At 47.5% G+C, this 27479-nt stretch overlaps 1 protein-coding gene and 1 long non-coding RNA gene across 3 annotated transcripts in view; one reads left to right on the top strand and one right to left on the bottom strand.

Moving 5' to 3' along the window:
• Nucleotides 1-20329, bottom strand: part of LOC142557768 (cytosolic 10-formyltetrahydrofolate dehydrogenase) — a 48171-nt gene extending 27842 nt beyond the window's left edge. Inside the window, exons 1-2 of one of the 2 annotated variants that reach the window (XM_075669868.1) lie at nt 20267-20329; nt 11078-11248 (exon numbers count right to left, since the gene is read on the bottom strand). In XM_075669868.1, the coding sequence (XP_075525983.1) occupies nt 11078-11204 (127 nt within the window). In that variant the 5' untranslated portion in view covers nt 11205-11248; nt 20267-20329. Of the gene's footprint in view, nt 1-11077; nt 11249-16216; nt 16704-20266 lie in introns of those variants that run through there. The other variant, XM_075669869.1, reaches the window with a different exon arrangement.
• The window catches only part of LOC142557770 (uncharacterized), a 64936-nt gene that overhangs the window by 24299 nt on the left and 13158 nt on the right, over nt 1-27479 (top strand). The window contains exons 2-4 of the long non-coding RNA XR_012822838.1: nt 10463-10552; nt 14018-14071; nt 25300-25353. This is a non-coding gene — a long non-coding RNA (uncharacterized LOC142557770). The remainder of the gene's footprint in view (nt 1-10462; nt 10553-14017; nt 14072-25299; nt 25354-27479) is intronic.

The raw sequence follows: 27479 nt of genomic DNA on the forward strand, positions 1-27479 counted from the left end.
TAAAGATTTCAGAACACCAGTCTTTATTGGACAACGGATTTCCTCGGAATCTCGACTTGGTCAATCTCATCTGCAGAATGTCTCTAGGCGGCCTCTAAATACAGCGCTGTATTCTTCCGGAACTCAAGCTTCAAACTCCAGGAGCGCCCAGTAATTTGTGAGACTTAATGAGACTCCGCGAAAAGCTTATAGTGCGTACATGTGGGTGCATGCGCCTTCTGTGCGTCCATTGATGAATTGAATTCCCGGGTTTTACGTGCCGAAAGCACGATTTGATTATGAGGCACGGCGTAGCGGTAGACTCTGAATTAATTTTGATCCCCGGGGATGTTTACCGTGCACCCAATGCATGGGACACGGGCGTTCTTGCAATTCACCCCCATAGAATGCGGCCGCCGCGGCAGGGATTTGATCCCGCGACCTTCTTGCTTAGCAGTGCTACATCATAGTCACCAAGCCACCGCGGCGGGTGGTTCGTCCGTCCTTTTAGATGTAATAGCTTTCCCCAACAGAGGCAGTAACTTGCCGCGCCGTTAGCTAAGCAAACATCTCCAGTTTTTCATTAAATACAGCATCTCCGTAAGGATAGCCTGTGAAATTGTTTCTAGAGGGAGAGAGGACAAGTCAGTCATTAAGAAGACAAGGCAGTCTGCTTGAACTGTGTGTAAAGAACATCTTTAGACTGCCTTTAATCATTTTTAAAAGGGGAGGACAAACACGCATTTCATAGGAATCACTCGGGCGCTAAAAAAAGAAAATAAAAGCAAGCATATACAACTCTCTTTCAATCAATCAATCAATCAATCAATCAATCAATCTCTTTATATTGTTTATTTATTTATTTATCAATGTGCATGCAGGGGTAAAAAGAAAAGGCTGCCGATAAGGCGGCTTGACGGGTTAACACCCCCGTACGTTTGAAGAGCAACCGTTTACAGCAAGCAAAAAAGTGGTAACAAAGAATAATGCATGTACAAGGGTTTCGCTCAACTAGTGCATGTATAATAATAATATGAAGTAGAAGACAAAAAAATAACTTGCATGCCGGCTTATACAAAGTTGAACTAACGTGCAAGTTTGTGAGCCGTGCTCAACTGTATGAACGATTATACAGAAAAAAAAGCAAAACACGAAAAAAAATGGCACCAAAGGAACAAGCTATAAAAAAAAACACACCCAAGATCTAGCGCGGTAAGATTTTCTAACACAATATCACGATCATAAAAGTAATTTAATAGTTTTGGAATTGTACTTTTGAGCATATGCTCTCCGTGGTTAGTACGGTTTAGGGACGCATTCCAGCACTCCCAGTTTCGTGTATTATATATGTGTATCGGTAATGTGAGTTTCGCAAGGCAAGTTCGATCAGGACAGTGACGCCGGTTTTTTCTTAATGTTTCGCTGAGGCAGTAATCATGAAAGTTTTCCATAGGGATTAAACCATATATTTTTTTATTAGAAGAGCCGCTGCAGTGTACCACGGAATACTAGCTATAACTCTAATTATCTTGTTTTGGGCTTGAGAGAGTTTTCCTATATTAGTTGACGTTGTATTGCCCCACACAAGAAAGCAGTATTGTATGTTAGAAAGAAAAAGTGAGTCCTATTAGCGTTCACGGGTAGTGCATCTCTGTTCCGATAAAGTAAACCTGTTACTCGTGACAGCCTTGTTATTGTATAATTGGTCTGCATGTCGCAAAGCACATGTTCAGTGACTATCACACGTAGAGATTTGAAACTGCTTACTGTGTCTGTTGGATTGTCACTTAAGAAGAGCGAAAAATCTGCAGCTACTTGCTTGCCCTTTGATCTAAATACAACTGCCTTGGTTTTCTTCACATATATAGTTAGTCCATTACTAGAGGACCAGAGCGCTAGTTTTGAGAGGATTTCATTTCTTCGGCGGAGTAGTGCCACAGGATTACTTTCCGGAATGAATAAACTTGTATCGTCCGCATATATTACAAGCTTGAAATCCTGATCGATATGTGTGATATAATTAAAAATGAAGAAATTAAAGATGTGTGGTCCTAAAATACTGCCTTGGAGTACGCCGCAAGCAGTGGTTCTCACGGAAGAAAGGCGATGACGAACTGCTACACAGTGCCTACGATTGCTCAAATAGGACAGAATAGTGTTGTACGCTAAGCCACGTGTGCCATAGAATTCCAGCTTGCGCAAAAGTAGACTGTGATTCAAAGAATGAAACGCTTTAGTGAAATCAAGAAAAATCTCTAATATTAATTTTTTACCTTCCATGTCCTCCAATATATACTCCCTCTGTGTGAGGAGGGCGAGCTCTGTTGACCGGTACCGTCTAAACCCAAATTGTGCGTTCATTATTAGGTTGTTTGTCTGTGAAAGACGACAAGCGAGAACGTATAGCTTTTTCTAAAATCTCCGAAAGCACCGGACATCTACTGGAGACGAAGTATTCGAAGCGAAGTATTCTTGGTGCGTGCGTGCGTGCGTGCGTGCGTGCGCGTGCGTGCGCGTGCGTGCGTGCGCGTGTGCGCGTGCGTGCGCGTGCGTGCGCGTGCGTGCGCGTGCGTGCGTGCGTGCGTGCGTGTGCGCGCGCGTGCGTGCGTGCGTGCGTGCGTGCGTGCGTGCGTTTGAACTAGCGGGAAAAAAACAGAAACGGAAACGGAAATTACAAACACAACTAGCGGAAAAAGAAAGCATGTTTGATTTAAGCATTATAATATTAAGCGTTATCTTTATCTTAGATCATTTTTATCTTAGGTACGCCAGGCGACGAAGAAGAAGCTTGGGCGCGTATACTTATTGTACGTACCACAAGCATTACGCACCACTGTAATAAGATTTAAATACAAACTGCATGTCTAACAGGTAATGAATGTAGAGATACAGCTGCAGATCGAGTTATGTTTGGCGAGCCGTTTATTTTTATTTTTGGCAATTATTTCACATAGTACAACATCGCTAGGATGCTGGTTAAAGGACGAATGTGTAACGAGATCTGTACGTGTTTTCAGCCTTGTCTTTTGCGTGTTCTTTCTTTTCTTTTTTTTGCCATGACCGCCTTGGACGGAAAATCTCAACATTGTGCTTGCCAGCTGCTACACAGGTAAATTAGAATACTATTGCAAACCGCTAACTGCAAGAAACACAGCATGATTACAGCGTTCTTTGCCTGAATGAAGTTTTATTGTACATTATAGATTAATCATCATCATCATCATCATCATCATCATCATCAGCCTATTCATGTCCACTGCCGGACGAAGGTCTCTCCCTGCGATCTCCAATTACCCCTGTCCTGCGCCAACCGATTCCAAATAGCACCCACAAATTTCCTAATTTCGTCACTCCATCTTGTTTTCTGCCGTCCTCTACTGCGCTTCCCTTCTCTTGGTAACCATTCTGTTACCCTAATGGTCCAACAGTTATCTAGTCTGCGCATTACATGACCAGCCTAGCGCCATTTTTTTCCCCTTAATGTCTATTAGAATATCGTCTATACCCGCTTGCTCTCTGATCCAAACTGCTTTCTTTCTGTCTCTTAAAGTTATGCCTAGCATTCTTCGTCCCATCGCTCTTTGCACGGTCATTAACTTGTTTTCAAGCTTCTTTGTCAGCCTCCAAATCTCTGCCCCATATGTCAGCACCGGTAAAATGCGCTCATTGTATACTTTCCTTTTCAATGATAACGGTAAGCTCCCATTCAGGAGCTCACAATGTCTGCCGTTTGCGATCCAGCCCATTTTTATTCTTTTGTGAATTTCCTTCTCATGGTCCGTGTTCCCTGTGATTAGCTGACTATAGGTAAACGCACTCCTCCACAGACTCTAGAGGCTGACTTGCGATCTTGAACTCTTGTTCCCTTGCCAGGTTATTTATCATTATCTTTGTCTTCTGCATATTAATCTTCAGTCCCGCTCTTACACTCTCCCTGTTAAGGTCCTCAATCATTTGTTGTAATTCGTCTGCATTGTTGCTGAATAGAACAATGTCATCGGCAAACCGAAGGTTGCTGAGGTATTCGCCGTCGATCTTTACTCCTAGGCCTTCCCAGTTTAATAGCTTGAATACTTCTTTTAAGCATGCAGTGAATACCATTGTAGAGATTGTGTCTCCTTGTCTGACCCCTTGCTTTATAGGTATCTTTCTACTTTTCTTGCGAAGAATTAAGGTGGCTGTGGAATCTCTCTAGATATTTTCTAGGCTATTTACGTAAGCGGTCGGTACTCCTTGATTACGCAATACCTCTATGACTGCTGGTATCTCTACGGAATCAAATGCTTTTTCGTAATCTATGAAAGACATATAGAGAGGTTTATTGTACTTTGCGGATTTCTGGATAACCTGGTTAATGACATGGATGTGATCCATTGTAGAGTAACCTTTCCTGAAGCCAGCCTGCTCCCTTGGTTGACTAAATTTCAGTGTTGTCCTTATTCTATTGGAGATTATATTGGTAAATGTTTTATATAATGCTGGGAGTAAGCTAATGGGCCTATAATTTTTTTAGTTCTTTAACGTCGCCCTTTTTGTGGGTTTGTATAATGTTTGCATTCTTCCAGTTTTCTGGGACCCTTGCAGTTGATAGACACTTCGTATAGAGAGCCGCCAGTTTTCCTAGCATTATGTCTCCTCAATCTTTGATTAAATCGACTGTTATTCCATCCTCTCCTGCCGCTTTTCCCCGTTTCATGCCTTGCAAGACCTTTCTGACCTCATCTCTAGTTATAGGAGGAGTTTCTGTATACTGCTCATTATTGTTTTGAATAGAGCGCTCCTGAGTCGTCTGGGTACTGTAAAGGTCAGTACAGAATTCTTCCGCTGCTTTTACTATATCTTTGAGATTGCTGATGATATTACCCTGCTTATCTTTTAGTGCATACATCTTGGTTTGTCCTATGCCAACTTTCCTTCTCACTGATTTCAGGCTGCGTCCATTTTTTACGGCTTCTTCAGTCTTTCTCACGTTATAGTTTTGAATGTCGCTTATTTTTGCCTTGTTGATCAGTTTTGACAGTACCGTGAATTCTATCTTATCTCTTGAGTTGGACGCTTTCATTCTTTGTCGTTTCTTTATTAGGTCCTTTGTTACTTGGGAGAGCTTGCCTACTGGTTGCCTTGGTGCCTTGCCTCCCACTTCAATTGCTGCCTCTGAAGCCAGCCGCGTTACGGTTTCATTCTTTACATCTATGTCATCATCATCATCTCTCTGTTCTAAGGCTGCATATTTGTTTGCAAGTACCAGCCAGCCTCAATTTGTCTGCTTTTACCCATACTGCCTCTAAGTTGACCTGTCTTTTCTTTACCAATTTTACTCTTTCTCTGCTTAAATTGAGGTGAATCCTGGCCCTCACTAACCTATGATCACTATATTTTACCCTACCTATTACCTGTACATCCTGCACTATGCTGGGATCGGCAGAAAGTATGAAATCAATTTCATTTCTTGTTTCACCATTAGGGCTTTTCCAGGTCCATTTTCTGTTGCTACGCTCCTTGAAGAAAGTGTTCATTATTCTCAGCTTATTCCTTTCTGCGATTTCTACCAGCATCTCACCTCTAGCGTTTCTAGAGTCGACACCGTTGTTGCCAATTGCCTGTTCACCCGCCTGCCTTTTCCCCACTTTTGCATTGAAGTCCCCCATTACTACTGTATACCGCGTTTGCACTTTTCTCATCGCTAATTCAACGTCTTCATAAAACTGATCTACTTCCTCATTGTCGTGACTGGACGTTGGAGCGTAGGTTTGTACTATCTTTAATCTATACATTTTATTGAGTTTGATTACGACTACTGCTACCCTCTCGTCGATGCTGTAGAATTCGTCAATGTTGCCCGCTATGTCTCTATGGATTAGGAATCCTACCCCGTATTGCTTCTTATCCGGGAGACCTCTATAGCAGAGGACATGGCCGTTATTCAGCAATGTGTAAGCCTCACCAGGTCTTCTAATCTCAATAAGGCCGATAATATCCCAAACGATGTCTGTCAGTTCTGGCCTGGAACCAAAATGTTTAGTGACTGTCAAAAGCGTAACAAACAGATCGTTTCCTTGTCCAAGCGAGCATAGCGTCGTTACAAAATAAACTTGTCGCATGCCGGTGCCTTCGACTGTCCTTGCCTATAACAACGTCGCTGGCCAGCTATAGCTGCGCGCGCCAGTTTTCGCGGAAGTCCCCGGATGTGAGTTGCTCGTGTGCCAAGAAGTGTGCAATCACTGCAAGCGCTTACCACGAAAGTGGTCTGCAACTGAACTTCAAATGTGTTGATGCTCTTTGACTGTATCCGGTGCTTCTCGGTATATTGCGTGTGATTGCATTTTGTTTTCCATGCGACGAGTAGTAACCGGTGCCTCCCAAAAGGCGCCTCCTAATAGAAAAAAAGTTGACGCTCCCAGGTGGTAAGCACGATGCTGCCTTCGGTGATCCGAAGAGAACCGATATGTTCAGGCGACGTGACCTCCTGCATGTTTAGCGCTATCGTTCATTTTAAAGAATATGCAGCTCGCATAAGACACGACCTGCTTCCGTGTTCGGAAACTCTGGATACATTTCCACGAGCCCTGTGAGGCGAAGCGACTTAGTCGAGACTGAGCATGGCCTCCCTGTCTGCAAGGGGTACGTAAGATGTAGAGTCTCGTATAATTTCACGGTGGCCTCCGAGATTGCGTGCGCTGGCAGGGTTCGCTCCGGCCGTGCCATTCGCACGGAGATAGTTCGGCGCTCCTCCTCCGCGCCGCGGCGCTCGCAACCGAGCGATTTTTAGGTCCCCGAATAAAACTAAGTCTGCTGCCACGCGCGTGCACCCAGCGCCGGCCTAAAACTAAAAGGCAGCCTCCTCGCCCGGCCTCTCCTTCTCCTGGCCTTCTCGCTGCTCGCTCTTTCTCTCGTAGCTCGCCCTCGCAGTTTGGTCGTTCGCTAGGAAGCCGCCCATAGAGTTACACGAGGTGAGGCATTAAAAATTGTTGTTGGGTGTTTGCGCATGATTGTTTACCGTATTTAAGAGGAAGGAAGGAAGGAAAAAGTGGAGAAGGAAAGGCAGGGAGGTTAACCAGTTTAGCTCAACCGTTTTGCTACCCTACACATGCGAGCGGGATGGGGGATGAAAGATGGGGAAGGGAGAGACAGAGAGCACATAACACAGTACACACATCGTCAGTTAGAGTCCATCACTCTTGCGTGGTACTATTTATGAGGAAGCTTTAGCTCTTGTGCTCCTATCTAAATACATGTAAAAGGAGAATTCGCTTTTCTCGGCAACCACTGCACCGAATTTGACGAGGTTAGCTGCAGTTATTAGCAAAACTTAAAATCTAGTGACTGTTGGTTTCGAGTTTTTGATTTAGGTAGTCAGTTTTTGTTAAAGATTGGCACAAATCGGAAATTTTCAGGAAACTAAACCATCAAGTTTACAACTCTGCAACTCAGCAATGAAAAATGATATCGCAATTATGTGAATTGCTTCTAATAGTACATCTAAAGCGGACAAAATTGATATGTTACACATGAATCTAAAAAAATTTATTAATATGTAAATACAGCTTTTTCAGAACCGTCGTACCCTAAGATACGTAAGATATAAAATTACATATCGAATTTGTCCGCTTTCAATGATCTAACGGATGCCGCTTACAGAACCGCGATATCTGTTCTTGATGCAGAGCTAATAATTTGTAAACTTCGTGCTTTTATCTTTTTCGAACTTTCTAAAATTCTTGTAACAAATTCAGGCCCTAAATCGAAATTCCGCTTACAGCAGTCATTAAAATTTAACTTTGTCTCTCAAATGCAACAAATTTCGTTAATATCAGTGCAGGGGTTACCTCAGAAAAGCTTTTTTTGCGTTTTACATGTATTTGAATAGGCCGCGTCGGAGTTGGGCCCGAGCGAAGGCTTCCTCTTAAGGCTTGATTATTATGCGCTCTGCTAGGAGTGATGATGGAACGCTGGCGCTTTGCTTGCGCTTCTCGCACTCGAAGCTCGGGATTTGCGCGACGTCAGCGCTGCCACCCTCGTTCGAACTCCCGCTGCCGCTCGCGCCGAGCGGAATCCATGGGGCAAAAGGGTGCGCGCCGGCGAAACACCTGTTCCTATACCCCTCTCATCCCCCTCCCCCGGCGCGCGTTCAGATTGGTCCGCTCCCATCCCGGCGGGGCTCCGGATGGATGGATGTTATGACATCCCTTTTGGAACGGGACGGTGGCTTCCGCCACCAAGCTCTTGTTATTATATTGCCGAATGTCCTCATTATGTTAAAAAGGGAAAGAAAAAAGCCACGATGAATTCCCATAACCAACGTTTCCGAATCCCCACGGTGACTTTTGTTTTTGTACACCTCCGTTTGTCGTTTGCCACCTTCCACCAATCTTCCAATCCCCTCTTACTAATCTCTATTGCGGACATGTTTACTTCCCCCTGATCTCGCTGAACCCAAGGACTTCCAAGGAGGTCAGTGGTTCCTAAAGCAACCGCTGGGCAGATGTCTTCAGATTCTAATAAAACGTACTCCATCGTTTCTCTAGCTGTACTTCACCAAGCACATGCTTCTTCCTTGTTGTATCTTGCTTTATAAGTGCGTGTTCTAAGGCATCCGATCTTGTTTCGAAAAGTAAAGAGCTTACCTTTGAGTCATAATAAATTGTTTCTGTGTATAACAGCTGTGTCTTACCAGCACTCACGTACGGGGCAGAAATCTGGAGGCTTACGAAAAGGGTTCTACTTAAATTGAAGACGACGCAACGAGCTATGGAAAGAAGAATGATGGGTGTAACGTTAAGGGATAAGGAAAGAGAAGATTGGGTGAGGGAACGAACGCGAGGTAATGACATCCTAGTTGAAATCAAGAAAAAGAAGTGGGCATGGGCAGGACATGTAATGAGGAGGGAAGATAACCGATGGTCATTAAGGGTTACGGACTGGATTCCAAGGGAAGGGAAGCGTTGCAGGGGGAGGCAGATAGTTAGGTGGGTGGATGAGATTAAGAAGTTTGCAGGGACAACGTGGCCACAATTAGTACATGACCGGAGTAGTTGGGGAAGCATGGGAGAGGCATTTGCCCTCCCATACTTCTCCAACATAGAGTTTTAGACACAAAAGCTGTTTTTCGATGTCCCACGCGTAGTTCAGAAAAATATTCCAACCTGGTCTGTGCAAATCAAATCTCTCTACTTGTTGTCAAACAGTATTATTATACTTAATATTCAGTCAGATTCTCTTTGACTCTCTTACCGTTTCTCTTTGTGTAATATACCCCCTTAGAAACAAACTCATGGGCATGAAAGAATTAAAATGCGACGTTCTGTTTCACCCGTATACACGAGAACTTCACGTGACATGCCGGGCAGCTCGGAATAAGACTCGGCGTTGCTGCACTAGCGGCTCGAGGTTGTAACGCCCTGGCAGATCAGGGCATTCCGGTTTGTCAGGCATTGCGGAGGGTCCAGAGACCTTCTCTCGTCCAGGTTCTCTCGTTTCTTTCGGTTCTTCTTCTTTTCTTTTGCACCTCTATTACCGCTTAGAAGCAGAAACTGCATATGTATTTATACTATAGACACGCTGCAGTAAATACACTTTCTATTACACCCCTGCGAACACGTGCCCTTTCAGAGGTACTCTGTTCCGCAACATTCATGATTTTCTCTGGCGCTTAGTACCCCGTGGCAGTAGTGCGCAGAAGTATCCGCTGTGGCTAAGTTCTCGTTCTTTTTTCACCCGTCGCGCGGTCTGTGGCGTCCCGCATTGCGTATCCCCGACCGCGCCCACGTTGCGTCCTCCCGGCGGGGGCTGAACGCAAAAATCACTCTTGTCTCCGACAAGTTACAATCTTAACCACGACGAGGAGGCAGTATAGTTCCTGCACATAGGCATAATTAGTGCCAACTGTTGCACTTAATATAAGACAACATCTTGTGGAAAATATCAAATTGCAAAGTCACGAGGTCGTTTGGAGCCAAAAGGAGCCAAAATTTCCACGCTCACTGATACACGTATACTCGCACTAACGTCCTGTATGGGCACTATATAGGCCAGAGCTCCCTCGAGTAAATTTTCTAGCAAGCTTTATGGGACACACAACGCTAAAAAATCCCGGCCAGAGTTATCACTCAGAGCTCTCACATCTCGTGCGTCATGTGTAGTTAGGGCTGTATTGAAGGGACGCTGAATATAAAGGGGAGCCGTGTTACATTCGACTTTCGTTAGTTCGCGTTCTGTTAAGTCAACTTCTTGAATTATTCGAATGCACTGGAAAGTCCCGGCAAGAAACCATTCATTGGGTGGGGAAGAACTCGTTTAGTTCGAACGCGAGTGTACGAAGCTTTGGTTAATTCGACCACCACCGGCACCCCCTCACGCACCCGCGGCGGATACTATAAAGCTCGGAAGAAATTCAGCGAACGGGGCTTCCCTGCATACGGGCGTGAAGCTGTTTTACTGTACGTTCGCTTTGCTTTTCTTCTCAGAATAGCTCTTTTCCTTTCAGTGCAACGATGAGGCAACGTTTAAACATGTCGTCGCGGTGTGCCGGTTGAGATGCGCTTCAAGAGCAAGAAGCAGACACAAACTACTTCAGGTAATAAAAGATATTTGATTTTGTTCAGTTTGCCGCGGTTTGTTAATTCGAACTTTCGAATAATTCGAGCAGATCTTGCGCTTCTGCAAGGGTTGAATTGAGGTGCAGTTGGCTGTGTGGCGCTGCTGAACCGTGTGTGGAGGCGTGGTGCGCCAGAACGCGTGCCGTCGCCTTCAAGTTACCGCACTGTGACTGTTGATTTGTCGATAACTGAAGATTTCACTGTATTCCAAAAAAAAAAAAAAACCCCAGAGGTTCAAAGCGACTTTTTTCTGCGCATGAAACGGCACAAACGCACGAGAATATTTTTTAAATCCATGACGTCACACGCGTACGGATGCTGCGATCTAAATCGCCAAATTCAAGAAGGGTGGTACGTTTGCGTTCGCCAGTAACTAACATTTTCCCGCCAAACGAATGCAGCCAGTCCTGAAGGAATACCCACTTGAGCGTGCTTCAGGTGTACCTCCTTCCCAAACTGCAGCGCCACTGATTCGCCCCACAGCAGAAAGGGATCCCGCTCACCCAGCGCGTCCTCCCGGCCGTCCTTGTCGGGCACGGTGAAGACGCCGACGATCTCGTGGCCGTTCTTCTGCAGCAGCTTCAACACCTCGCTGGCGAAGGCGCTCTGGCCGATGATGGCGATCCTCATGGTCGTCGGCGCTGTTGCTGCTGAGCTACACACCAGCCGCTGAGCTGCGAGACAGAGAAGCTGCTCAGGGGGACGTCACGCGTTCCCGGTTGCGCGAGCGCCTGCTTCGTGGCAGGAACGGATGCGGGCGAAGGGAGGCGGCCGTGGCTATTACCTTAACGACAGGGGACGCGTACCACGTCAAGAGGAGGCCGACGAGAGATAGACGGCGAAGAAGGTCATCGGAAGCAGAGGTACACGTCGGCAGTCTAGGTAGGGCGTACATTTCGATTTCTGATGGTATGGTGGGACTTCCTGAATACCTCTGACACTCCGAAAGCTGGGGAGAATGAGAGTGTGAGCTTCCCGCTCTTCGTGTAGCGTTTTTCTACCGAACTCGAGACCTTGTCCCGCTACACGGTATTGCGATGAAGACGCGGCCACGGCTGGTGACATCGGGGTCCTTCAATACTTTTAATCTGGTCATGAAACTTCCGCGTAACGCTATGGGAGAGCTCCACGCGGCGCCCCCAGTGGACGCACCGCTGCGCTGGCGCAAGTATAGACACTGGAGCAGATGCCGAACGGAGGCGTTCTGCGCGCACGCTGGCTCGTCATTGCGCGAGAGTCGACTGCCTGTATCGGCGCGTGAATATTGCCGACACAAAGTGCAACTCGCAGCCCTGTTTCAGTAGTGTTCAGAAACTTAAACACGAACCATTTTGAAAGAAGTACAACGCCTTGTTTCATTTCCAGGTTCAACTATGTTCGCACCAGCGGCCTAATTCGTATTTCAAATAGTACCCTTGGACTACTCGATCGTTAGAAACCAACTGCAGAGCAATTTCACGTCGCACCTTTATGTAATTGCGCGTAAAGAAACCTGCGTTTCAAGCTAACAAGGCTGACCAACTTATTACTAAAATAATTACTAAACTAATACCAAATTACTAAACGCATTACTAATTATTACTAGGTTACTACTAATTATTACTAAACTAATTATCATCTTTCTCTGTTTATCTCTCTATGGACAGTGTCGGGACTCGGCAAACGGTGCTGTTGCCCTAATAGTCAAGCGTACTGTCCGACAGGATTGTCAGGAGTGATATTGTTTTGCGCAAGAACATGAGCCCACGCGGCCATTATAAGCGCATCTGCTACATAATTCTACCATCGCGAGCTTCTACTTCCCTCTCTCTCGAAAAGCTGGACGTTGGATGATTCTTCTGAGGTAAACATTCAGATCTGCGCGTGATTTCGTCGTCCAAAGTCGACGATGAAGAGAGGGATCAGCGCCATACGCGTCTGCGAATTCCGTCCGCACAGCCGCCTCCGACCGGGCGCTCTTCCACGCCGTGCATCCCGGCGCCTTGCTCGCGCACGCCTTCGGGCCTGCAGCTTGTCGACGCGGCACGCGCTCTGCGCGCGACGTCTGCCAGTGCGGGGCACACGCCCGCTGGCCGAGCCGCGCTCTCGAAACTGTTTTCCGTCGACTCTTCGTTCCTTTCGCCTCTCGACATTGGCTCGCACGCCGCTGCAACGCAATCGTAGGAATCCGACGCTGTAGGCGTCAGCAATGATTAGAAAAGAATTCAAGGAGTATATATCCGAGGAAGCATTCTGGTAGGAAACTCTATGCGCCTACGCACTTCTTGCGAGTGAATGCGAAAGCATTAATGTCCAATTGAATGGCGCTGAGCGGTACTTGGAGTTTTGCGTTGCGAGTAATGCACAGTCGCGATCAAAAGTTTGGGGACTAAAGGTGCCGCGATTTTTAATTTTTCTTTTTTCGCAGCCTGTGCATTCTGGCTAAAATCAAGAGCGCGAGCGTACGCGCGCGTGTTTGACTAATACAATGTATTAAACCGATTCCAGGACGCGGAGCTGCGCTTGAATATATTTTAACTTTTTGCTGGTGCCGTGCTCCCCAAACTTTTGACCGCGACTGTACCATAGCGGTACGCGCTGCCCGAGCCAGCGAGCAGCAGCAGCAGCCCGCGGTGCCAGCGCCGCATGCGTGGCGACGCCCTCGCGCCTGGTGGGCGGCAGCAGGCGCCGCCCTTTCACCCGCTCTGCTCCGTCGAAGCGCAGCTCGTGACGTGGCGTCGCAGCCAATAGCAATGCGAGTTTAGATGCCGTTTCGCTGCTGCAGACGACAGGCGCCGGCATTTTCGCTCAATGGGCCATTTGAAGCTATCACACCGAAAAAACAAATCACTTGTGTGGGGATGCGCGACTCTCACGCCTCCCCTGAGATCTAGTTTTCCCGCATAGCTCGTCTCCTGCAGGGCGGCTTCGCCCGCCGCGTGGCCTGGCGCCCGCGGCGGTCGGAGTGGTACAAGCGCGGTGCGAGAGATGGCGCGAGTGTCGCGCCGCTGCACGGTTACTTGGGTTCGGGAGAGACAAGGCGCTTTCTCTTTGGGTTCGGGAAGCAAGCGGGACGGACGTGCCGTGCTGCGCGTGCGCCGACCCATGCTTCTGCGAGACCGTCTCGCGTGGCCGCCTCGCACACCGTTCGCGTGGCCGCCTACGCGCGAACGACCAGGCGTCGGTGTCCAGCATGGGGCGAACATATTCGCTCGTTATCCGGTCGCGGTGAGTCAGACTTCCGCGATTTGTCGCGCGCCCATCGGCATGTCTTGCGGATAGGAACTTGGCTAGCAGGCGTTGATCTATGAAAGGAGCAATAAATGCCCGTGTGATTGTTTGCACTACTCTGTTGTCGTTCCTTTGCCCCAAGAGCACGGGTGAGAATCCCACACTTGTTACAAAATACGCGGTCCCATGCCAATCTTCACTTCATAACGATATTTTACCTTTCTTTACTTTAGATATGACTGTAGAGGTTGCGAACTTTGCAAGTTATCATCCTTGAGACAACTCTGGTACGTGCCACTTCCTCTAACCGTTGCCATATCTTGTACAAGCATGCATGCACTCCGCATCTTATCAGTTTTGCCAATGCGTCCTTCTGCGAAAACAGCATTGTTGTTAGAAGTGCGTTTGCTCCGGTGGGTACAAGGGGCTCCTCTTTGTTCGCTCTTCTTTTTTCAGATTGTTTCGATTCTAATCGTTCAGGTGCGACTATAGGAATCTTTCGTTAAGCAACCACACAAAGTATTCAGCGGCACTCAAATCTTAGTGACCCAACGGTCCCAGAATTTTAATTTACCGTAATGACCGTTATGTACAATACGAACAAGAATATATGCCAGTGAATTACGCACCGCAATATCGTAAGGAAAAAGAAATCTGTTCTAAAACGACAAATGCATCCGGTCTTCGGTCTTATACTGATTTCTTTCTTTTTTTACCGTACAGAATGTCTAACGATCGCTTGTGGCGGGTAGCATAACTGTAGTCTTGGACCTGCATTCCTCTAAGAGGCGGACATTACTCGCACAATAAATCGAAATGCATAATAAAATAATTCACTGAAGCTTGCTAATTAACTTACTAATGCTATAATTTACGACATATATTGCAATTTACACATTGTAGCGGATGAGTTCGGAAGGCGTAACCACTTGGAAGGAATTTTCAGGATGGCACCAGTGTCGAGATAATTCCCAAAGTGTGCGTTGAAATACATGGGCTTTCCAGTTACTTTTGTGTGGCAATGCATAACACGTAGGTTCGTGAAAGGAGAAAGTGGAACAATAGTGCATTTTTACGACAAGTTTCGCCTCGCATATCTCGAAAGCCGTGCGATCCTTAGAATTACTTTCAAATGGATATGCTTTGCAAATCCACAGGTTACAATTCGTAAATCGTTGTGTGGGTCGTCAATTAGTTAGTTTTTAATTTTTGTTAATTAGTTGATTATACATTTCGATTTCTCGTGCGAGTAATGTTCCCCGCTTCGAGTAATCCAGCTCAAGGATTGCTACTGCTCTGCCCACCGCGGGCGATTTTTTAAAAAATTCCGTATTGTCCCTTCCCCCCCCCCCCGGCCCCCCAGAAAGAGAAAGAAGAACCGACGCCCCGTATAAGACTAAAAGAAACGTCCAGAACTCGTGAGTACCCAATGAGAGGCTTAAATTTGCCATGCCAGTACGACGTGCCTGTGCGACGTCACAGGGAGGTTGCACAGTAATGTAGCCTATATCAGCCATATTTTAATAAAACTTGGCGCTGAGCTAGTTGGTGATGCATTCTTTAAAACTGAAGGTAGCGCTAAACAGGACGAACACACGGTGAAAAGACGACACAACGACGACAAAAGCGTTTCGTCGTCGTTGTGTCGTCTTTTCACCATGTGTTCGTCCTTTTTAGCGCTACCTTCAGTTTTAAAGGACAGCCATATTTTGCCCATGGAAAGCTACCAAAGGCACCAAGGCTAAGTCTTAAACGTACTTTCGAACGAATTGTAATTCTAGTTGATAGACAATGAGCTAAGCTTCAAGGGACTCCGTCACAAACTGATGTCGCGGAAGCTCTGGCGGAACATTGAAAGTGGCGTAGTCGCCCGTCTGTCGTTTTTGAGCCCTTTCTGGCTTCTTCTTTCACAGTGAGACGAGATTAACACCTGTTTGACACTCGAGAAGTGCAGCCTAGCGGCCCAAGCTAAGTTTTCTGTTCGCTGGCTCTTTGACGACGCGAACCGAGACGAATGACACAAACAACCAGCAACGCCACTGTTCAGCTTAATTTCTGCCCTTCAAAAAAAAAAAAAAATAATAATAGTAATAAATGACAAAAGAGAGCGCGTTCTTGCTGTTCTAGCCATCATGCCGTAATCGTCGTGTTTGATTACATGGTCAAATGTGGCCGTTTTAGACCCGTGTGCAATTGTACACGTATAGGGAGAGCAACACAGAACTGCTCGACAAAGCGGAGTCAATGCGTCTGAATGTTAACAAGCAAAAACAGTTTGATCCCCCGTAAGAGTGTCCCCGCGAGCAATATAAAGGGGAGCATTTAAATTAACGCTCGATAGGTCACAGCGGTTCAACAGCAAACGTAGCATAAATGTGCTATACGCTAAAAGAAATTCGCAGTTAGAGAGGAACTACATTCTACATATTCACCTGTCGGGCCACTCGACGGGTTGTAGTTTTTCGAGAGGGTCAGTGCCAGCAAGCAGATCGTTCAGAATACGTGCACGGCGTGTACCATGCGCGGTGAAGGGATGTGCCGCACCTCTCTCCGCTTGTGACGCACCGACGAAGAGCGGCGAGGAGGAAGATCGGCGCGGCTGGCGTTCGGTTCGGCGAGAACAGCCCGTGACGTGTTGCGAGAAACGCGTCAGCTTTTCGTTTCCCTGCGTTTTTCGAGCGCGTTACTCCGAGTGGCAAAGTCAAACTGCAATGTGTTAACGCTCCTGAGCCCTACTTGTGCCTTACTGGAACTTCCCGAAGCGTTATACTTTTTTGTTTGTCTTTGTTTTTCCTTCCTCGCTTCCATCGCCCTCAAACTTGTCGGGCGGCGAGCTAGACAAAGATCAGGTGTGGCTCACCGGGCTCCTGCATCCTGAGATTGTGCTGGAGGACCTGTTGGGAAGAAGCCTTGTGGTTCGGAGAGTAACACTCCGATCACCGGTGTAGTCGGAGTTGTCAACCACGGTTGCTGGACGAAAACTCAAACTACCGTTATTCAGACACGCGTGAAGCAGACAAATAATCTTACTAGACAACCGCTGAACGTATACACATGAATAAATCTTGCTGCATCTGCGTGAGAAAGTTAAATTCTACCGATTTGTGGAAGCATAATTTCTATTTAAGCCAAGTTTTATCGAAAATTCCCGACATTTGCTTTATTTCAAGAAAATAATAACACGGAATTTACAATTCTGTCACCTTGCATTACAGACCGAATATCACATCTTTAATTTCCGTATGTGTAAACCGAATCTGTTACCTGTCGTCTAAACGGACCTGCCGCAGCAGCCGTGGCGTTGCGCTGCGAAGCACGAGGTCGCTGGTTCGATCCCGGCTACGGTAGCTGCATTTCGCTGGGGACGACGTATACAGCAAACGCGCGTCCACTTAGGTGCACGTCACAGAGCACCGAGTGTTCAGCATTAATTCGCTGTCCCCCCCTCGATGGATCTATTTACAGCCTCTGTGAAAGTTTTGCAAAATTTCCATTAGAAATTATAGGTAAACTTCGTAGCGGCGTATATAATTATTATTCGCGTTCTATGGCCCAGCAGATGCAATAAACTTGAAGCTCCTTTCCTATAAAAGAAGTAGGGCGCTACTCATGGTCAAAACAAAGTGACGTTTCCGTAGGGATCCCTTGTTCACAATGGAAATGCCGGCTACGCAAGCGGCTCTGAAGGAGACTTCAGAGCGCATGACATAAAGTACACATAACTGGGGCGCCAGTTGATCCCTTCAGTGTATATTAATTCTGGTTAGGACGATTAAAACTCCTTCGTTTTCTTCTTTCGTGGTCTTTCCCATTTTCGGCAATCTTTTTATAATAAACTCATGCCTTAAATAAAAAATCTGCTCCCTCCCGTTGGTATGGACCTTTCGTTTTAAATCCACCAAATGCTATCATACTCGGTGCAGTCGTTGCAGAAGTGCCTCGCCGTTGCCCTGTCTTCAACGGGCGAGGTCCCCCGAGGTCTGCACATAACAGCAGGCGCTGTAAGTGAGCGCTCCTGCAGGACAGGGACGCTTGCGCAAACGGGGCGCACAGAGCGAGCGAGCGCCGAGGTCTCCGCCGAGCGGCAGCAACGCAGCCGCAATGCATGCTCCGCCGCAGTGCCCGCTGCGTCTCAGCGCCATCAAGGGCAACGACCCTTGACGACAGCGCGCGTTGCTTGCGCCTGCACGTCACCAGCCGCTGGTCACGCTTCGCCAATAGCGGCCGCATCTGGGTGGCTAACGCTTTAAGCGTATTGATTGATAGCAGCGAGGAACATAAAAAGTCAGACGGTGTCACAGCCTAAGTCAATTGCGGATGCTAATTCCCTTCGGCGACTTCTGCTATACCGTAAATAAACAATCCATAGAAATATCAAATCAGTTCGGACTCGTGCAATATTCTTTGAAGCCTTCATTTGCGCTTCTTTGGCACAATAACGGCACTGAATTCAGCATGATCCTGCTGATTTCCGAGTATTTTTGTGCACTTGAATAGTTAATTCCAGGCTTTGGAAAACCGTCACTGCTTCCTTTTTCGTGTCTCATCTTGCCCACTAACGAGCAGACTGCCGTGGAAGCTTGTTGGGTCAAAGTGGCATCGCAATACCCGCCGTTCGTAAGCCTTTTTCTGGTTTGCGCGCTCACAGTGAGTACTCCGGAAGTGTTCTCACGTTTTAACTTGATAGTTCTCCTTTGTGTCAATTGAACTTCCAGTCAAAAAGCGATTCCCTCCGAAAGCAGGACCAGGTATCAGCAAAGGACCAGCCGTCTCCACATCGCGCTAATATGTACCCCCTGAAGGAGATCTGCTTTTATTTCCCTTTTTTATTATTGCAACATAGTTTGAAAAGCCTTTGCACCAGCGTCTTTCGTGGACAACACGTCGCAGTTTCCCCAGTGTGGTCGTTGACCTTGCTGTGTAAGAGCAAGTTTATTTGTAGGCCACCTCGTGCAGCCCGTTGACGCGAACGGCCTTCGGCGGTTAACCGAGCCAACAGGCAGTCCTCCTCGGGAGGGACAAACGGCGTGCCACCCGGGTGCCGTGTTCGACGCCTGCAGGCGCCGGAGAGCAGTCGACCAGATGGCACGGAACCCTTGATATGGTAACTAGCGATGACGTCTGGCGGGTTTTCAGAAGTGCTAATTTTAGCTCGCAAGGAAGTCTGCATGTTTTCTGCACTATGCTTTGAGTTCAGCCGCGAGATATAAAGAAAGGGCGCCGTAGATGTTTTCAACCACAAGTGCTCCTGACTCGCAGACGCGAACCTGGCGTGCGCTCCGCACAGCGTTTCCGCGGAGTTAATCATTCGAGTGCGACACATTTCTGTTCGGCGTAGACGTGCACGCACGACCTGCCGAAAACAAATGTATATGTTCTTTTTTTCTATCGCACGTCTCTCATGACCAAGAAAGCCGACGAAACAGCGAAACTCGTATCGTTCGAACGCTGATCAAGTGTTTGCCTTGCGTGACAAACAGTATACAATTAACAATAAAAATAATAAAAAAAGAAAGAAGGAAAACCAGCACGCGATTATTGTTGTGTGCGCAAACTTGAAAAGCATGCGAAACTAATCGGCTGTACGATGAGGGCGTGGGTAGATCGTTGGTTCACACCATTCTCAAGCGCCGCGGCCTGACAGCATATAAAGTCAACAGGCATTGAAACCAAGGAAAGCTTAGCAAAATTTTGTAGCAAAGAAAGCAAACTGCTTTGTTATTCTCAAATTTTCACTGAAGTATTACATTTATGTTTTTGTTCATCCTCGTTAAAAAATTAAATTAGACATGATAATAAAAAAAAGTATAAGATTCGAACCCACGACTTTCGCATTGCGCGCCCAGTCATCCCGAGGATTGCCTGTCACTCATTGGCTACGGTGTTCCGTCGCTGAGTACGAGGTCGCGCGTTCGGTTCCCGGTGACCGCGCATTCCTACGGGATGATTTGCAGAAACGTCCCTGTTGTTGTTATAGATGAATGGGAATTGACAGAGCTCAGGTATACGCAAAATTAACGTGGATCCCTTAACTATACAGCGTCGCTCGTGGCCCTCTGCGCGCGAAAATGAATAGAAACGCGATTTTTTAAATATTTCGGCACGCCATTAATTCTGTAAAGAAATGGTCGAATTGCCCCATAGTTTTGTTGGCCTCAGTTCTCTTCCATCTTACGTGGTAATCAATTCGTTAAAGAATCGAACCGTTCAGACAATTACGCATCCGGTTTTTCGCAGTCAGAGCAGCATCTGAAAGGTTCCCTCTGTGACCGAGAAGCAAGTTGAAAGCATGCGGAAAAGCCGCTCCCCTCTTTAATCAACAGCAGGCTTAACCCCCTAACAAATGTAGATCCTAGCTATCCCTGCATGATCCTTCTGGCTGACAGTAGGTGGCAGTCGGAGCTCGCACGCGCCACGCGTTCCATTTTCTTCGCGCTACGCAACGCGCGCCTCGCAGCGCGAGACAAAGGAAGCCGGCTTACGTGCTCGAAGCTGCCCGAGGAGTCCGCACAGGGAAGAGCTGGAGCACGACTGGCCGCCGGGCCGCGCCGCCCGAGCGGGACCGGTCCGGCAAGAGGCGGCGCCCCTGCTCGCACTTCCGCCTTACGCGGCGGCAAGAAGTGCGCAAGAGGAATGGGGGCCGCGATTATGAGGTGTGCGGGTTTGGTCCCACCGCGGGGCGTATTGACGCGCCCTACACAATTTCCTCATCGGCTCAAATCCTGAAGCGGGGCATCAAACGACGCGAGTCTGCCCCATTGCGTTGCACAGACAACAGAGAGATTTAGTTTAGGGGACGCAAGCGGCTTGCGTACGCAAGAACTAGGGGCCACGGTACTGCGCATGCGCAGACGCTGACGTAAGGGTCTGCGCATGCGCAGTACCGTCGCCCCTAGTTCTTGCGTACGCAAGCCGCTTGCGTCCCCTAAACTAAATCTCTCTAACGTCTACACGTGGCCGGACGTTTGGTCCGACGAAGGAGCCGCAGCCACGTGGACACGTGCGGAAACGAACAAGCGCGCCCCAGATGCGTGGCGCCACACCGCTCTCGGCGACGCCTGCACCGTGTGTCACGGGCACGAACCACTCGGGAGAAGAAGAAAAAATGCTTTTAAAAAATCGGGAAAATTCCTGCCATGTTTCAAGGCTTCGGCGAGGATGAGGACCGACATCGGCAGGCGTTTCTGTGTATAGACAGGCCCAGGCACGTACGCAGGATCTTCTTTCTTTTCTTGGGTGGGGGGGCAGGCCAAGGTAACTTTTCTATGCAAATGAGGTGGAGGGTACTTTTACTAGTACAAATGCGAATAATGCCCACCATTTGCCATAAAGACGCGTAAAGCCGCAAAAGAGAATTGAAATAACGTGTATTTCACAGGTACGCCTGTAAGATACACCTCTACCTTACTTGGCAAGCAAAGAACCACATCAAATGGACTCGCGAATGAAAGATGCGCAGGAAGAACCTTGCCAAAAGCAAGTTAACAAGCGAAAGTGCAAAATAAAGGTTTCTGGTAAAGATTTTTGAATTAGCTCTGGAAGGATTTTAGAGAAATGTATATTTGCGGAACAGTCACAGTTCCTTTGCATCCCTTGTTTACTGCTCTAACAAGTAGCAAAAGCGACTCGTGTTGTTATTTGGGAAGTTGCGTAACGATGCGTGGTCACCAGTCCCGTACAACTGCGTAGAGCGCACGACGCTGCGGTTCTAGACGTACTGAGCACACCGCGGAAGGTTAGAACTCCCCCCCTCCCTTTAGCGCAGCAGGGAAGTGGCTACGTCAGGCGGCTCGATTAATAACTGTAGAAGAGTCATTCAAAACACACGGAATTATTCTCCAGTTCCGGCGGTCGTTCTCTCTACTTCCTTTTCAAAATAAAAAGATGTTGATCCATAAATAGTTGCACAAACAATTCTCGCTTTTCCTCCTTGTTTGGCTGTTGCCTTGGCTTTCTCGCTTAGTAGATCGCTTAATTTCTCATCACCTTGCGACTCTTGTTTCCAATTGCCAATTTTGCACGATAAGTGCTGTACTATGAGGGGAAAGCCAGAGGAGGTAACGGGTGATAGTCACATTGCTTATGGGTTTGAGGGTTATTGCAGGGTCTGATGATCGACGCTCTTTCGCAATATCTTATTTTCCACCTTATCTAACCTATTTCGCGGATATAAGGTTCCGAGGATCTGCCAGCGTCGCGGCGAGCTGTCACTCGAGCAAATAATGAAGCAAAAGGAAAAGTTAAACGCAACTGGCGTTTTCTCCGGCCACAACTCGTTCCACGAGCATACAGACCAACAGACTATGTACCGAATCCCTTTCCTGGCCCCTGTATGTATCAGTCTAAACGAAGAAGGTTGAACTAACGAAGCAACAGGGATGCTCGTGATCGTTGAATAGATGGTGACATATAAATTGTGTTGGGCATTATAAATAAAATAAAATATTGTAATTAAAACAATAAACTACGCCCTGCCTGCTGCAATAGATGGTGACAACTGAATTCATCTTGAGGTAATCGCGCCGGCACCGAATCGATCACAAAACTGGCTTCCACACCCCAGGAGATGCCGATGACTACCGCCATCTAAAAGGAGTGAAAAAATTGACAACTATTCCACTCCGTGAAGATGGAATGGCAGCGAAAGCTGACAACAGTCAAAGCTCTCAAACGAAAAGCAAAGTGTTTCACATCCGTTGCGGGTCGGCCTGAAGATAGTGCAATATCGGGCCTACCCGCGGCGGAGGTGAAGCAGGCGTTAAGCACCCCGCATACGTGGGCCAATTCCGAAAGTAGTGCAATGCTGGGCCGACCCGCGGTGGAGGTGAAGTAGGCATTAACTCATCATACGTCGGCCGATCCCGAAGATATTGCAATACCGGGGCCACCTGCGGCGGAGGTGAAGCGGCGTTAAGCGCTCCCCACAAGTGGGTGCATCCCGAAGGTATACAGTGCAATGTAGGGCTGACCCGCGGTGGAAGTGGAGCAGGCGTTAAGCACTCCCCATATGTGGGCCCGTCCCGAAGATCCCGAGGGGCGCGTTAGTCCACAGGGTTATGTGCCATTGATCTTTGGCCCTTTTTGCACTATCACCAGGATCGGCCCACATGATGATTTTTTTCTGTTAAAGGACGCCGAAAAAAACTACGAAAGTTAGTCATACACTACTTTCGCTCTAAAAGGCAGCAAAATGTTGGCCGCCGATTATATTGATTTGTCGAATGCAAGCGTTCGAGCGCTGACCTGGGGTTTATGCAGTAAGTGTCAACGTACTGGACATGTCCATTTAATCTGCTGCTTAAGTTCTGATTGGCTGGGTTGGGGCACGCGAGAGGAGACAGGCGCCCCAAGCCAATCAGTATACTTCATGAAACATTGTTCAAGAGCACAAATAAACACAGACGAGCAGAGAAGAGCAACAAGAACGCCGGTTGATTGGGCGTTCTTGCTGTCCTTCTCTGCTCGTCCGTGTTTATTTGTGCGCTGGAACGATGTTTCATAATGCTATTCACAACCACCTAGCCCAGCTGTCCACGCTTAGGAGCGTATTTCAGCAGCAGGTGAAATGGCCATGTCAACTAGGTGGACACTTACAGAATACCCCCCCCCCCCCCTTCACAGGCAGCCTCGTCGCTGCTTTTTCTTTTGAAAGCTTGACCAACGGTATAAACTATTAAGTATGTAAAGACAAGCCGGTTGCATGCGGAGCCGTCGAATGTGGTTTAGGCCAGGGCATGTCCGCAACAGGTGTTTGATTGTAGGTGCGGACGCTTGAACTGACCAATATGGGCACGTATCGCCAAATGGTCCACGGAGATTATGTGGCCAGGCAGAGCTAACCTATGGGGTAAGTGACGCCTCCACACAGAGTCTCCGCATCACCACCTCCTCTTGTCGGGTAAGGCTGCCTGGGAGGTTTGAACCCCACGGTGGAATTAAATCTCGTGTGGTGCAGGGGAGAATTTCCTTGCGGAGGAGGAAATCATCTCTGAGGTCACTTGGGAAAGGTGCCTCCAAAGTGAATGGTAGCTCTCTGTGGGTAGTTGTCAGCTTGTATGTGAGCAGAAATAGTGTCCTGTGGAATCCGCTGTATCCGAAGCTGTGTCTCCTGTGCAGTCATGCGGAGTATTTCGTCTCCCAAAGAGTGGACATTGTATACTTTCCGAATCTCTTTTATTACCGAGGTGGAGTCTCTGCATATTATTATTGCCGACGTCGGCGACGCGAAAGTAGCTGTCATCAAGTTTGTTGCGTTTCGTAAGGCTAAAAGTTCAGCACTGCAGACGGGACCGGAGTTGTCAGACGTTACACATAACTGGCACTTATGATTGGGTGCCCAGGCACCACAGTGGACGTAGCCACTTGCTTGTCCGTGCATGTCGCGTCGGTACAGTCTTTCGGGGGTGCAGCACCTGCTTATTCTGTGGCGCCTGAAGGCAGCCGGTGGACGTGGGACTGCATTACAGAGGCGGCCGATGGGTTCGTTCTTGTTCTCTGTGGGTTGTTGATGACCCAAGGGTGGAAGGGTGTCTGCCGGTTGTCACCACCTTCGGCGGCGAGATGGAAACCGGACTGTCCAAGTATGTCGCTAATCCGCTCAGCAGCAGGTTGCAAAAAGTATGGTCTCAGATCCCTGGTTTGACGGCGTTGATAGTTCAACTGGTCAGTGCTGTTGCGCCTCTTCCGTCGGGATTGGTGTGCATCGTGGAAACCGGTAACGGCGCGCGTTATTTCCGTGTTGATGCAGTCTGGACGGGCCCAATCTATAAGTTGCTGGAATTGAGCCGCACGGATAAGACGAGGCTGCAGCGCTGTTGGGACGAGTAAACGGGCAGTCCTGGCGCGGCCAATGTTAATCTTCAACCTTGGTCTTTCATTCCGTTGGCCTAATCATACCTTACCTTTAACACCAATTCCTGTATTAGAAAAATAATGATTATATGCATGAAAAAGGTGCAATGTTATATTTAAGAATTGATACTTCTAGTAGAGCTCACCGCGTGCACCGTGGTCTTTACGTTGCATGGGCGGAAGGTGAAATCCGTTCTGCAATTAGTCGGCACACGTTACGTAGGAAAAAGTGCACGCTGCGTCAGGGAAAAGCTGAATGCGCATAAGCTAAATGTCAGGATATGCTAGTGGCGTCCAACTTGCAGACATACAGTTATCATCGAAAATTCAAGGACACTCGAATCTTCCATATTTATAAGAGCCGAGAGAGATACTCGAGGTACTCGAGATACTCGAAGTAGCTACGGACGCCGAGTACGCAATACAGCATTTTTTTTCTGTGTTTACAAAAGGAACTACACCTCCAGACTTTCCGCTACCTACTAACATAACATCGCATATGCCACCCATTGTGTTTTCGACAGATCGTATACTGTCAGTCATTGAAAAAAAAAATTATGTGCTCCTTGTGGTGTAGACGAAATTAACTCAAAGATCCTAATGAATACTAAGCATATATACGCTGCATGTTTCGCTCTATTATTCTTGCACTTGTGTTCTACAGGTGTTTTACCAGGTGATCGGGAAGCGGAAAAGGTCGATCCAGTCTTCAAAGCAGGTAACAAAGACTTCCCTTAAACTACCGCCCCATTTCATTAACCTTGCGAAATCATGGAACATGTGATGTATTCGCATATCACGAACTCTTTAGACTCAGTAAACTTCTTTCATCCTTCTCAACCCGGTTTTCATAAGGGGCTTTCGCCTGAAACACAACTTGTTACTTTCCTTCATGAGCTGCGCGTTAACCTTGATAACAACGTTCAAAGCGATGTCATCTTTTTAGACTATTATAAAGCTTTGACACAGTGCCTCATAACCGCTTACTAATAAAATTATGCCGATTGAACTTAGATCCTCACGTAATACAATAGATAAAAGAATTCCTAACTAATCGTTCCCAGTTCGTCCTTGGTTATAAGTACTCCTCCAAACCCCTTCCTATCACTTCAGGTGTCCCTCAAGCTCTAATCTGGGGACCGCCTATTTTCCTAATATACATTAACGATCTTCCGCTGCATGTATCTTGTCTTATTTGCATGTTCGGTGCATCTGTCGTTCAGTGAATAACATCTCTGACCAAGCATCTCTCCAGAATTGCCTTAATGACGTGTGAAACTGGTGCAAACGTTGGCGAATGGCCTTCAACTCTAACAAGTGCAAATTTATTTCCGTTTCCCGCAGTCGTAATCCCTATCTCTATACTTACACAATCGCAAACGTCCCAGTGGAATCATTTATAGCCTATAAGTACTTAAGTATGACCCTGTTCCACAACCTTTCCTTGAGTGGGCAAGCGACTAACGTAATTTCGTCAGCGAACAAGGGTTCTTGAAATGTCACTTTAGTCATACTCCGCGATAAGCCAAATTACTCGCATACAAATAATTTTCCAGCCCACAAATGGAATACGCCGCCGCCATCTGGAAACTTCACCAAACATGTATCATCAATGCACTCGAATCAGTTCAGAATCGTGCGACTGGATTCACCCATTCTTCATATAACATCAGCATTTAACTTTTAAAGCCAGATCTAGTTTGACATTTTCGTCGTCGTATCGCCACGCTCTCTCTCTATCACAGTTTTTTTTTACAGCTAGCTAAGCCGCCCGCCTTACGTCACGTCATCATTTTCACGCATACCACAACGCACCAACCATCAACTCCAAGTTTGTCGTCATTGCACACGAACTGTCACATTTCAAGCTTCATTTTTTCATCTGCCTGTCAGAGACTGGAACGACCTACCCTTCGATGCCGCTGCCATCACACGTCATTCAGGATTTCTGGAAGCTGTTCAGAGAGAGAGAGAGAGCAAATGATAAATGAAAGGTAGGGAGGGTAACCAGGACTGAGCCCGGTTGGCTACCTTACACTGGGGAAAGGGAAAGGGGATGGAAAGACTAAAGGAAGAGAAAGTCCACTGGGTATATCATTCAGTCACTCAGTCCGGATCACAGACGCTGACTCAATCCGGTAGCTTTCAAATATCGCAGCAGCGCTTTTGTGGCCTTTTGTAGCTGCGATATGCGAGGCCATGGTCCCAAGATCTTGTTCAAGGTGAGCGGCTTTCCATGTAGCTCATTGAGAGCTTTGCAGAGGTCTTACCTTTCATTTTCAAAATATGGGCAGTAGCACAGTAGATGTTCTATGGTTTCCTCAACACCGCAGGCATTGCACTTGGCGCTATCAGCCATACTAATCAAAAATGTATATGCATCAGGCACGTACCCAGGGAGGGCCCGGGGGGTCCCGCCCCCCCCCCCCCCGAAATTGGGCGGCATATCCCCCCCTCCACACCCACGCCACCACTCCTCACACACATTCCTAAAGCGCCGCCAAATCAATGTTGAGATTTTACAACTATTTGGCGGTCAATGTTTTGCTGCCCTTTTCACTCCTTTTGAATGGCGGTAGTTATCAGCATCTCCTGGGATGTGAAGGCCAGTTTTCTCATAGATTCGGTGCCCGCGCGATTAACTCGAGATGCGTTCAGTTGTCACCACCTATTCAACGGTTACGCGCATTGCTGTTGCTTCGCTAGTTCAACGTTCTTTGTTTAGACTGATCCAGGGACCAGGAAAGAGATTCGGTTCGTAGTCAGCTGGTCTGTATGCACGAGAAACGAGTTGCGGCCAGAGAAAACGCCAGTTGCGTTTAACTTGTCCTTGTGCTTCATTAT

Source organism: Dermacentor variabilis, chromosome 9 (genome assembly GCF_050947875.1).
Source record: "Dermacentor variabilis isolate Ectoservices chromosome 9, ASM5094787v1, whole genome shotgun sequence".
Lineage (NCBI taxonomy): Eukaryota > Metazoa > Arthropoda > Arachnida > Ixodida > Ixodidae > Dermacentor > Dermacentor variabilis.